The following is a 13,144-nucleotide window of genomic DNA, read 5'->3' as shown; positions in this document are numbered from 1 at the left end:
CTGACATTCTCTCAGTGTGCGGAAAGGGGGCGGGGGCTACAACAATGTGAATGCGACTATCGCCAAAGGCTTAACAACATGACCAGAACGAAGTGTCCCTTCTCCTGCACACATAGAGATACAAACCGTGTGTATGAAAAACGAACCCTGATGATGATGGCGAGCCAGCAGTGGCCTGGCATGTGTGAACTTTTTAACCAAAAAAAAAAAAAAAAAAAAAGAAACAAACAGAAAAAAAGAAACAACAAGAAAGCGGCAAAAAAAATAAACCTCCTGCCAAAGTCAACAAAACACACACACACACAGAGAGATGTGTAGGACCTTTGCAGGACATTAAATGCAATGCAATGCAATGCAATAGCTAGTTGTAAAGTAAGAGCCTGTATGAAGTAGCAAAGTGAAGTGGTGAGAAGTGGTTAGCAAACCATCATCTATCAAAGGCCAAGATGTGCGAGAGAGCCTTCGGGATAATCACATTCAAAAGAAAAATGAAGCGAACTACAAAAAGAGCGAAGAGAAAGGAAAAACACATCACGCAAAAGATAAAGAAGAGTGGATGGATAGAAAACGACAAAAAAAAAAAAAAAAAATAAAACAGAAGTAAAAAAAAAAAAAAAGAGAGAAAGCTAAACAGGAAATGTTGCTATATGGCTAGGCGATGGGGTAGAGGAAGTGGAAAGGGAAGTGCCACAACTCTGACTGAACTTTGACTGATGCGTCGTCGTCGTCGACGTCATCGTCATTGGGTAGTGGGTGGCTGGGTGGGTGGTTGGTTGTTTGGTGAATGACTGACGGACTGAATAAGTTGTGAGTCGTCGATGGAGAATGGGGCAAACGTTCAGCGTTTATTTTATTGACAATTTTTTTCGTTACCCTGTACCCCCCAAACCTTACCTCCGCAGTTATGCAGCATTTCAATTTGGCGAAAGCTTGCGGCAAATTGTTGTTAACAACCTTGCCTTACCTACCACTACTAGCACATGCTTTAGCCGTGCGTCCACTGGTCCGTCAACTGTATATAAATTAATCAGGAAATCGACAAGCACCGCCCTCTGTCTGCATCCTGAGTGAGCTTAGATGACGCCCTATTGCCACCCCCAAGCGATCTCCACCCACCCAGCAACAGCAACCACCTGGCAAAACTTTCAAAACTTGACAATTTTTTTAGAAGAAGAAATATTGAGAAATATTTTTCATCAACATTCTGTTTCCTGATTGACATACATCCGCATTTTGCATATGACGAAAAATTGAAACTAAAATGGCTAATAAAAATGTCAAAACTCGAAAAAAGAAGCAAAAATCGAATCACATATTCACACATTCTCCTAAATGCGTTTTTTTTTTTTTGTTGTACAGAACTAAACTTTATTTTGAAACGGTAATTCATAACTATCCATGTACCAAATTGAAACACAATCTTAAATGTGTGGCTTTAAGAAAAAGTAAAGCCATAAACAATATTCATTGAGGTGCATCTTGTTCAATGAACTATAAGTTTTAGTGCTTAGAACTTTACATTTTATTTTCAACTTAGTCTACAAACTTTAACTTTAGTATCAATGTCTAACTGAAAGCCCCACACATCTGGTAGATCCAAAAAATTGTAATTTTTGAGAATTTTTTAAAGAAGAGTGTTAAATATTGATCATCAAGGGTTTTTTTATCTGAAATATATTTAAAATTAAGTAAGGAAAAACAAAATTTAACATTTGTATAAAAATTATTTAGTTAATTAGTTGAATCAGGATTAGACATCTTGTGTATTGTAGAAAGAAAAGCAAATAGCAATCAATAAAGCAGCTGACTAACAGTTGATAAGTATAACAGTTGTTATAAGAGTTACATATATGATTTAATGTAACAAGAGGTTTAAATATTTACAATAGTTAGCATAAAGCGTTTATAAGCATAACTAGAATATACAAAAATTTGAGATCCATTTTCGTAAATGTGTATAACAGTTAGTATAACAGTCGCTTATAAGAGTGTTACTGAGCATAGTATCTCTTTGTATCATTCGGATGACCCCTTCATGGCACTACTGCTGCAGTTGCAATAGCAGCAGTTGTAGCTGTTATTGTTGTTAAGCGGCTAAAAGAAAAGAGTCTCCAAGAATAAAGCAGGCCGGAACGGAACTAAGATTCAGAGTGTGTGTGTATGACTTTCTCTCTCTCCCTTTCTTCCTCTTTATATCCCCCTATCTTTATATGTAGGGGTCTGGGCGGCTTTCAAGTGGTTGTCGGCGCCACTCGCGCCAAAGCTTATGCTTTTGGATTCTTTTTTTTCGCAGCTATCGCCACTCGAGCACACAAATGCACTAAACACACTCACACACACAGAAAGAGAAAGAGACACAGAGAGAAAGAGAAGCATACATGATTCCTCTTCGTTGAAATCTCACCCCCCTGATGACGTTGCCTAACAGTACATACTCGAAAAGTGCTGACAAAGACCTAATCTAGGGCGTCTATAAACATAAGCTTGGGCCATAGAAGAGCATAGTAGTTAGGCTGCTTTAGACAGGTCGACAGAGGCAAACTGCTTAGGATGCGGCTGCTACTGCTGCTGCTGTTGCTGCTGTTACTGCTGTTGCTATTGCTGCGTACGTGTTGATAACTGCCAAGATGATGACGACGACGACGACGATGATGATGAGGAAAGGAAGACATCCGCAATGCAGGCCGCCATCCCATCGACGCAACCGCCACCGCCATTGCCTCCACTGACGACGCCGACACTCAAGCAGCGTTTGACTCTCTACTCTCCACAGATTTTTTAATGATTGGCACGATTGTCTTGGCTACTTAATGATGGGTTCGTTCGTTCTTAGGCATACCTCAGGTTCCCCCAATCCCTCACAGTCAACACCCACAAACAGACACATCATCTCTTTGTTGGCCCACTCTTTGTGTGATAACTTTTCCATGTCAACTACCCAAAAGTCATAGTACTGAGGGTTGTTCCGGTTTCCCATTCCCCTGTCAAGAAAAATGTAGTCCCCCTTCACCTCTTTTACAAAATTATAACATTTTTATTCGTTCATCTTTGAAAACTTTAAGAGCAGATTTTGCAAATTTCAATGACTGGTTTTGTAATCAACAAATGAATGCCATTACATTTTTGGCGAAATTCGACGAATTTGGAATGCAGAACAATCTCTCGTCGTATGCACGAAATATAGACTGCCATATAGTGATATATATGTAAGTATGTATACTTACATACATATATAACTTAATGAACTTTTCAGAAAACACCAGACGCCAGCCGGCAGATGGAGACATTCCCCTGGCGTTGTAATTTAATTTTAATTTCGCAGTCAAGCAGTTTACTGGAAGTAATTGTATGCATTGAAAACGTATTTGATGCCTCTGATGCTGATGCTGCTTGCTATCGCCTGGAAACACTCAACATTGACGTCGACATCGAAGTTGCCTCCTCTCTCTCTCTCTCTCTCTCTCTCTCTCTCAGTTCTCAGTTCTATTCACACATCGGAATGAAAGGCGGGTTACTTTTTGTTGTTGTTTTTTTTTTTTTTTTACTTTTTTGTTCAATCTTTTCTTTTTGTTTTTCATCGCAGTTGTCGTCGGCGTCAGCGTCACCCAACTCTCTTTGGGCCGATGATGATTTGTGTCAACTTTAACGAAAATTTTTTTGAAATACAATACTGTGTTGATGCCTCCTACCCGCCACCCCCCACCTTTTGGAGCCCTTTGCTATTTTGGCTGTGCGTTCAACTGAAATACTATTTATATACATATGCTTACTAAACGAGACAAAATACATTTGCATCTGCACCAAAAAAAAAAAAAAACAAAAAACACACACACACCAAAAAAACTGGAAATCGAAAAGAATCGCTTGCAGGTACCCTATATGAGGCTGGACTGAGGGCAGAACAGGACGCTCTGATTTGAAAAGTGTTGGATTTGAAACTCTAATATTTACTTAGTCTAGATGTTACACGCTTTCATTAATACTTTTGAATGATCATTACAGACTTTAAGTAAGAAGTTATAGACTAGGCTAGTGAGGCTCAGGTTCTGGTGAATATCTTTTTAAACCCCAACTGTGTTTGGTAATGAAATATGAATCTGAGCTTTCAGCATTTTAGAACACTAACATTAAGTTTAAGACTTTCAAATAGAATAATAAGTGAATTAACTCTAAAATATACCTTTAAAATGCACTTTACAGGGTATAGAAATCTTTATGCACATATCACTCACATTTAGCGATAACAAAAACGACAAAAATAAAGAAAAGAAAGGTATGAAGAAGGAACTGGAGACATTGAGTTGAGAATCCAGAATCTACCTAGATACTTTGAGCAAATAAATATGCATTTCTCGATTTGCCCGTTTCTTTGTTATATATATATACACATATATATATATATTTGTTGTTTGTTTGCCATTCAGCCAGCTTGTGTCATGCAAATGAAAATGAGAAGCCCGCTGGGTGCATATTTTTTGTTTGAAATCGAGGATTATTTTTCCCTTTTTTCATCTTTTTTTTATCTCTTTTTGTTGGGGGGAGAAACGGGTTAGTGGATTGTGAGTCAGATTAGCAGCTTTTGTGCGCCAGGTAAAGTCAATAGATCAAAACATTCATGGATTCTCAACGATTTAAAAATTTCTCTTACTCTTACATTTTTATTCAACTAAACTGAATATTTTTGTAAGAACTTCAATTGCACCTTGGAAGTCTTTTAAAGCTGTTCTGTGGCGTATGAAACAGTGTTTAGTTGAACAGTTTTAAGTTCATAATTTCCATAGACTAGAATATTTTGTTTTCACCTTTACCAAATTAGCCGCTTTTCAATAGAGAAATACATAAATAGTATGTGCACGTCGTCCCCTTGAGTCATAAATAGTTTTGCAACACTTGAGAAATTGCCTTGTGCGACACATTAACACTTGCCTCATAATAAAGCAAAATTTGGATTTCATTTCCATTTATATTCTTTATTTTCACATTAAACATCAATTGAGTCATTCTAGGGAGAGGTTGAAATTTGTTTTTTTTTTTTTTTTTTTGTAATTGACCAAAACGATATAAGACACACACACACACACACTTAGATGATGATATGTGTGCACATATCAGCGAACACCAACCAAAATGGCCAAAAGATAACAAAAGCATCCAAAAGGGCGATGGCCAGGGGTGGTGCGGCAATATACTCGTATTGAAGAAGCCATTTGAAAATTTGAAAAATTTTTTTGGCACAGGTACAGGAAAAGCCGAAAGCAAAGCAAAGGGGGCAAAGCCAAAAAAACGGACCAAATGAATGGGTGAGAAGGGACAGAAGGTGAAGGAGGATGTGAGGAGGGAAAAAACATTGAGAGAAAGATGAAATAAAGAGACAAACCAAAGACCGCATTGACTCTTCAACTATTGCGGCAGATATATATGCATATAGAAAACATATATGTATATACATATGTGAGTGTGCTTGAACCGATCTATGATTGTGTGTATAATATGTTAGCGTAATGCCACTCAGATGACGATGATGATGACGACGATGATGATGTTGATGACGACGATGATGATAATGATGATGGGCGGAGCCAACAATTTTTACGCTAAACAAAAAACCCAACACAAAGGTCTTGCCCCTCCTATTCTCACCCTCTTGCTCTCTCTTTCTCCCTTTCTCTTTCCCTCTCGCTTAGTCGAGAGCAGCAGCACTGCGGATGTGTTGGCGGCTCCAAGAAGAGGTTTTTCCCTTACATCTCCTTAGCCACAGGCAGTTGCAATTCACCTTTTTTTTCTCTTCTTTGTCGGTTTGGTTTGCCAACATTTTTGGAGTGGCCTCAAATTTGGTTAATATGCATGTTGCCTTTTGATTAGCCTAATGAAACTTATGCGGCATATAATGAGGGCAGCAGCAGCAGCTTACTCTCGACTCGAGGCCCCAAAAGGTTTCCTCTCCCCACCCTCAAGGCCCTCAGCCTCAACTCAGTTCATCACACTGCATCCAGCTCCTGCCCATCTCCTTTCAATTGACGTCAAATTACGAGTACGGCGCAATTTTTGTTGGAAGAGAAAGAGAGAAAGAGAGAGAGAGAGCAGTAACAGCAGCAAATCTCAAGCATTTGATCAATTACAATTTCAATTTAAACAAAACGAAAGCGAACGAAAAAAAAAAAAGTCGACAAGAGATATCTACATACATACTGCCCGCCTTGTTATTATTGTTATTGTTGTTGTTGTTGTTGTTATTATTCATTGTTTTCATTGAAAATCACATACAAATACATACAATATATAGATAAATTGGATATATAGTTTGTATGTATGTATGTATATAGGAAACTGAATCAATTCGTTTAACAATTCAAATTGAGATACAACAAATATATTGAGAAATTCCACTTCCAAACGGATGGGATGAATGAAATTGAGTTGCAAATGTTCGGTGAAAGTATCATCAATTTTTCTGTTTCCATCAAAAAAAAAAAAAAAAACCCCTAAGTAACCAAAACAAAACAAAAAACAATTGAGTTTCAAAGACAACCCGTATACATATATCAATCTATCAAAACTTTTGATGAATATAAGCTAGAAATAATTAAATCACATCAATATCATTTACACAGAAATAGCTTCCAGCCTTGGTTAGTAAGTATTCATCATAAATTTTGATAAGGAATTGAATAATTCTTTGACCGGATTTAAAGGATCACCAAGTCCTATGATCAGCAGACTTTGCTAGAGTTGTATCAGCTATACTTTAACCTCAATGCCAAAAGTAGTTGGGAATTCCAACTATGTTTAACTGCAGACTTATAACTTGCGTCTGCCTTAAAATCCCATATAATTAGGTCAACCTTAAGCCGAATATTAAGCATCAATAGAACTAGGAAATCCCCTAGAAATAACCACTAATGCCAATGCATGACACTTCCATTAGTAGGATCAACTGGAGTAACTTTAACTAACTTTTCTACATGTTTGCAATTCGCACTCCCTTTTCCTCTTTCTCTCTCTCTCTTGAATTTGAGAGAAAGTAAGACACATACATATGTATTTGGAACACTCTAAACGATCTAACATGCCGCCGTCTATATAATAGTCTTCTCGATCGAGTACAAAAATTCAAGAGATCACCCCCACAGCTAACAATAAGTGGCAAGTGAATTGTTAGCATAGCATTGCGAAACTGTCGATTGCTAATTTTCAGTTGGATTAACAGTGTACAACTAATTTGAGATAAAGGGAGAAGAAAAATAATAATAACTATTAACTTACCTGGACTGGTCTGCCAGCTGAGGCCACCAATGAACATTTTGCTATAACGAAAAGATAGAAATGATATATACATAAGTTGAATAACGATCTCGTTTATTATTATGTCTATTATCAATTCCATGAAATGACGACGATGATGATAATGACAATGATGATGATGAGCAGAAGTTGCACAGTTGCGGTAGGTGGCCGCTGACTGTTGTCTTCGTCATTATTTAAATCATAGAAAATAAGCCGCTTTTCCCGCTATTGTTTTCATGCTAGACGAAATCTTTCTCCCTATTTCTTTCTCTCTCTCTCTCTCTCTCTCTAACTGTCTCTCTGTATATACATATATATATCTCAGTATTTCTATCTAGCTCTCAACTACACATTGCCATTTCCATTCCCATTTCCATTTTGTGCAGACCCTTCTCAGACCCAGGCCCAGTCAGCCGATGCAATGAAGGCTTATAAAAACAAAAGCAAAGTCTGTGCCCCAAAACGAAAGTAGGCGGTGGCGGCGGCGGCTGAAACGCTGGGCAGAAACGGCAACGGCGACAACAATGATTATGAAAACTTCAACGCAAACTGCAAAAACAAAAAAAAAAAAAAAAAAAAAGAGCGCAACAGTGGCAACAAACAAGCAAAGTAAAGGCATGGCAGAGGGCAGAGAATCTGGGAGAGAGGGGGGAACGTGGGTGGAGATCGGGTTAGGGGGTGGGGCAATGCAGTTGGGCGACACGAAAAACGAATGTAAAACACACACAAAAATGCATAGAAACACAAATTGCAATGAAAAGCAAAATAAAACAACAAGAGAGCGTGTAAGAGAAACAGAGAGAGAGACATAGACGAGAGAAGCAGGAGACAAGGCGAAAAAATGAGACAGAGCACAACTAAATGAAAATGTTAATAAAATGTGCAACAACAATGATACAAACGTGAAGTAAGCTAAAAGAAAAACTAAACCAGAGAACGGAAGAAGCGTCAACAACAACAAACAACAACAACAAAGAAGCAGAAGAGCAACAACAACAACAACAAACCCTGGAAGCCGAGACAGGCGCAAAGTGCAAAGGCAACAAAATGTCGAGAGCGGGTGTAAAGGGTTCGAGGTAAACATAAAGGTATGGCTTAAAGGAGGGGCAGGGGGCAGATGCGGTAGGGAGCCGCCAAGTAACAGCACTGCAAAATCGTTTCGGTCTGGCATAGTTGCTGTTAGCGAAAAAAAAAACAGAAAAATTTAGGCCTAGGCATTGCACTTTTTTTTTTTTTTTTTGCTCACTTTTCTTCTTCTTCTGCTTTCATTCCATTCTTACTTTTATAGTGGACCAAGAAATGGAAAAGGGGTGGGGGGCAAACCCACAAACGAGGGGGCCTACGAGGGCGGTATAGGCAAAACTTTATTCTGGTTCTGGTTTGATGGCAAAACAATTTGTCATTAATCATTGTTTGGCAAAAATTTTGTTCATGCCAAGCAAGAGAAACTGAATGCCGTCGCCGCAAACTCAATCTCATTTCTCGTGGCCAGAGAAATGACGGCAAGGCGCACACAAATTGCACTGAATGTGGAAAAGAATTTCAATTTGAACATTTCAATAATTATAAGCTTAATTAAATAAGTCTGCAGACCAAAATAAGCAAGCAAAATCCTTTCGTAGTGGCAGTCAAAGTTTGCAAAAAACGAAACCAAAACAAAAATGCAAGGAAGCACTCATAAATAGTAAAAGTATTACTACGTTCAGGGACATAGAATTAAGAGAGTTTGCTTCAAGATACTTCAAAAGGACCAAAACCCATCTGCATATTGAAATGGAATTCTTGGCATCATTCTTTGACCTCAATTTAAACATTCAGTGAAGGATTCGAAGATCAAAATCTAAGCCGCAGATGACAACATATTAGTCGAGCATAAAGCGGAGGATTCGTAATCACATGAAAAGCATTCTAAAAATTGCCCAATTTTTCAAAACTTTTTTCAATTAAAAGCATTGACAATGTTTGCTATGTAGAAAAAACGCGAATTTTTGGCCATTTTAAAAGTTTTCTTAAGTCCCATATATTTTGTATAAAGTATATGCCTCCCTGCAGTCCTTGGTAAATGAGTTGCCTAAATGGCCCAGTCATTTAGGATTGAATAACGAGGATCTGGAAAAAAAATTGATTGAAAATGCAAAAAAAAAACTGAAAAACCAAAACTAACTACTAGTTTCGGGCGTGGGTTGAACCAGGATTTCTTCACTTTTTGGCTGGAACTCTCCCCTTACACCGCCGTGCTGCTTGAAGACCACTCGGCGATTTATTAGGAAAATATAGAAAAGTGCGCCAAAATATTTCACACAGTTTCAAATGAAGGGGTAAGGGGTTGTAAGCTGAAGGCCTTAGTTGCCAGTGCTTGTAAAATATGGTTTGGTTGATAGTTGTACTGTATCCTATATCCTATACTTATAATAACAATAACAACCATATATGCCTCCCTTGTTATGCGAGAAGGCTAGTCGTTTTCTCAATTTCTCAAAAATCAAAACCTTTTTTTCGACGAACTTCCTTTTTCGTCTATAAAATTGGACAATGCATATTATTTATGTTTATTTTTGGTAGATGCTCTTTTGTTGTCTTTGATATAGGGGCCACAGAGGAAAGCATTCTTCTTCCTGGTTTTTGATTACGTTTCTGTTAATAGTTTAAAATAATTTCTTAACAATTAAAGTGTTGCGGTATTTTGGTATTGGATCAATTTCTTTCATGTCATAGGCCTTATTTTGTATCTCTAACCAAGGTAATAGATTTAAAAATGTTATTTTTAAAATAAGAAAAAACATACATATATGAGAAATCTATAATTTACTTATAGATTTTGCATTTACTTTTCAGCGCATTCAACCGCACCACTGCACCGCACCGTGCCGTGCCATTCACTTTGCATTCTCGTTCATTCATTTGGCATTTATATTTGATTCAAAGCAAATACTTGACGCAGCACTCATTTCTATTGAGATCATCCATCACACAAATAAGTCGAACCAAAGGCAACAGCCATCATTATCATGATGCTGATGATGATGATCTACATTTTATTTGTATTTATTTCATTTCATAATTCATTTTTATTTTTTTTTTTTTTTGTTTGTCACCTTCGGACACAGTATGATGATGACAACGAACTCAACTCCTCTCCAAGCACCCCACCACAGCTAAAGCTCACCTCTACATTATCCCCGCCACCCTATCCCGCCCCATGCTCTATCCCTGTAAGCTCAGAGATATACAGCTAGCTAGCCAATTGCAAGTGGACCAAATAAATGCGACCTTGTCCTACAACTAAGCAATTTGTGTGCATCGTCGTTGTCGTTGGCTCTGGTGCGTCCAGCTGCGTGATGCGTAATTGCAACAACAGCAACAACGAACAATCAACTAACCCAACTTAGGGGCATGAAGATAAAGAGAGAGAGGACAAAAAAAGTGTCAAAGTCAGTCAGCGATTACTACAACCGATTATGATGATGTTAAGTCGTCGTACTTTATCTATTTGTTTTTCCCCTTTTAGGGGAGTGTTTTTTGGCTTCACTTTACTTTAGTTTAGTTTAAATGTTGAAAATATTTGTTGCAAATAGATTACGCATACGCCATGTTGCCTTTGTCTGGTTCTTGGTCGATCTTTTCCCGCGGGCAAAGACAGCTTTAATGACATTCGTCTCTTCCACACTTTCTCTATCTCTTTCTTTCTCTCATACTCAGCTTCTTCACTTTGGGTTGAGGTTTTGGGTTTTACAGTTTTCGCAGCTATTTACAGATTTCCCACAAGTCGTTCCCTTAGACACTTCTCGGAAAGGGAATTCGAATGGCTGGAGTTCGGGGTCGGGTTGTGGTGGGAGAGCCATGTAAATGTGTGCGTTTTAAGCTTTTCTTGTCATAAACAAGTCAGCGCAACATGTCCGATTAGTAGTGCAACCACCGACTGACATTTGTCACTGACTGGCTGACTGGCTGACTGCCTGACTCACTGACTGAATGGAATATGTTACATACATTTGTACATACAATTGTACACCACGCATTGCTAGAATTGAGGAGCAGACAACATAAGAGAAAAATATAGGAAGGAAGGAACTTGCCTCCAGCTCCATTCAGTCTAATCTGCACTCAACAAAATCAAAAAAAAACCAAATTTCAGATTCGAATTCGGTGATAAGAATGTGAAGTTTTAACATTCTTTATTATAATATATAATATGTTTTAGATTATTACTAAGTATTCTACACGTAAAGCGTTTTCTTAAATAACTAAGGCAAAGTTAAGTTAATTTAAATAGAAAGTAAGTTGAGAAATTTTCGTAAATACATATATACATATATTTTTTGTTTCTTGGGCAGCTTGCATCAAGAATAATTCATTGATGGTGGGTAATTTGTGATTTTTGTTGATGATTGTAATTTATTTTTTGTTGCAGTGTTGACGCGCGGCTCAGCTCGGTCACATTTGCTTGCATTACGAAATAATTGTAAAGCGCACGTCACTTTTGTAAAGGCCTCCCTTTTAGAGAACCTCGCCCCCGACTAGTGGGCCTAGTGCCTAGTGCCTCGTCCCTGTTTACGACCGTACACACACTTGTGCCATTCATGCGCAAGTCGTCAGCGCCCATTCACGGACGGATCCCCCCATTCACCCGTGCGCTCTCGTTGCTGTTGGCTATATCTCCGCTTCCCTTTGCCTGACTCTTGGGTCGTTTTGCCTTGTCTCGGCTTGGTTTGGTTTGGTTTGGTTTGGCTTGGCTTGGCTTTGGTTGGGCTTTACCCTCGGCCTGGGTCTGGGCCTGGGCCTGGGCCTAGGCCTGAGCATGGCCTGGGCTTTGTAAGCTTGGCGCCCGCCGTCATCGTCATCGTCCGCTTTGCCGCTTGTTTGCCATTCAAAATCCGTTCAGACTTTGTATGCACATCAAATGTGTGCCTATCTCACTTCCACCCACATTCATTTGCATATCATTTATGCTATCTCTTTCCCACCCACTCCCCCACAGTGTGTTTTTTTTTTTTTTGTTCCCGCTCTTTCACTCGGTGCACTAGTTGACGTTTTCTATTGTGGCTTCATTGTTGAATAGAAAAATGTGCAAAATAGTAACGACGAAAAAAAACGAAAAAAAAGATAAAGAAGCAGCAAGAAAATAGCAAAACAGCCACCTCACCCCACCCGACGCGTACCCATCCACATCTCCATTCAGTTCACCATCTCTGACCCTCTCTCGTTCTCTCTATGCCACACGCATGCCACTGCCATTGTCCCCCTCCGACGCTCTTTTACCCACCACCATCACCATCATCATCATCACTGCGTGGACTTGCCTGTTACATGGAAATAAAAGTGCAGATCTTGTAACTTTAGTAATTTTTCACATGACAAATTATGTGAGCGGCTACAACAAGCAGCATACAGAAGAGCAGCAGGTTGACGAAGAAGGAGGAGGAGGAGAAGAATCTGGTGATGGTGGTGTTGGGTGAGGAGTGAAGAGCAGAGCAAGGGCCAACAAAGAGGCCAGGCAAAACTGCATCACTTCTGTGATGCCGCAATGAGGCAGAGGCCCTCTTCGCCCCTGCGTTATGCAAGAAAACCGAATAATGTGGACTGACTTTTGATATGATTCATGGATCAGTACATAAGAAACGGATGAACAAATAAGAAATTTACTGAAAACTAAATCAAAGATCAATTTAGACTGAAATTTCAATAAAAGAATGAAAAGTTAGCTTATGCTAGGTTAGGTTAGGTTCCGCAACGTTAATTTTTGGTAGATAAGGTTGAGAAGGTTTAGGTTAAGTTGGATTGGATGACCCCACATTAGGCTAAGTTAAGTCAAACCATTTAGCTCACTGTTGGCTAGCCCCTAGTGAACTATAGTTTTCAA

The 13,144-nt window shown here is 38.8% G+C and overlaps 1 protein-coding gene across 6 annotated transcripts in view; it reads right to left on the bottom strand.

Annotated features, from left to right (window-relative positions):
• Rbp6 (RNA-binding protein 6) overlaps positions 1–13,144 on the bottom strand; it is a 196,629-nt gene that overhangs the window by 171,254 nt on the left and 12,231 nt on the right. For all 6 annotated transcript variants that reach the window (XR_011031961.1, XM_068286439.1, XM_068286440.1 and 3 more), the window contains exon 3: positions 7,264–7,304. Coding sequence is in view for 5 of the 6 variants with exons in the window: in XM_068286439.1 (XP_068142540.1) it covers positions 7,264–7,304 (41 nt within the window). In the remaining variant the exon portion in view is untranslated. The remainder of the gene's footprint in view (positions 1–7,263; positions 7,305–13,144) is intronic.

This window comes from Drosophila tropicalis, unplaced genomic scaffold (genome assembly GCF_018151085.1).
Source record: "Drosophila tropicalis isolate 14030-0801.00 unplaced genomic scaffold, ASM1815108v1 contig_443, whole genome shotgun sequence".
Lineage (NCBI taxonomy): Eukaryota > Metazoa > Arthropoda > Insecta > Diptera > Drosophilidae > Drosophila > Drosophila tropicalis.
The sequence above is the reverse complement of the archived record's forward strand: the minus strand, read 5'-3'. Positions and strand labels throughout refer to the sequence as shown.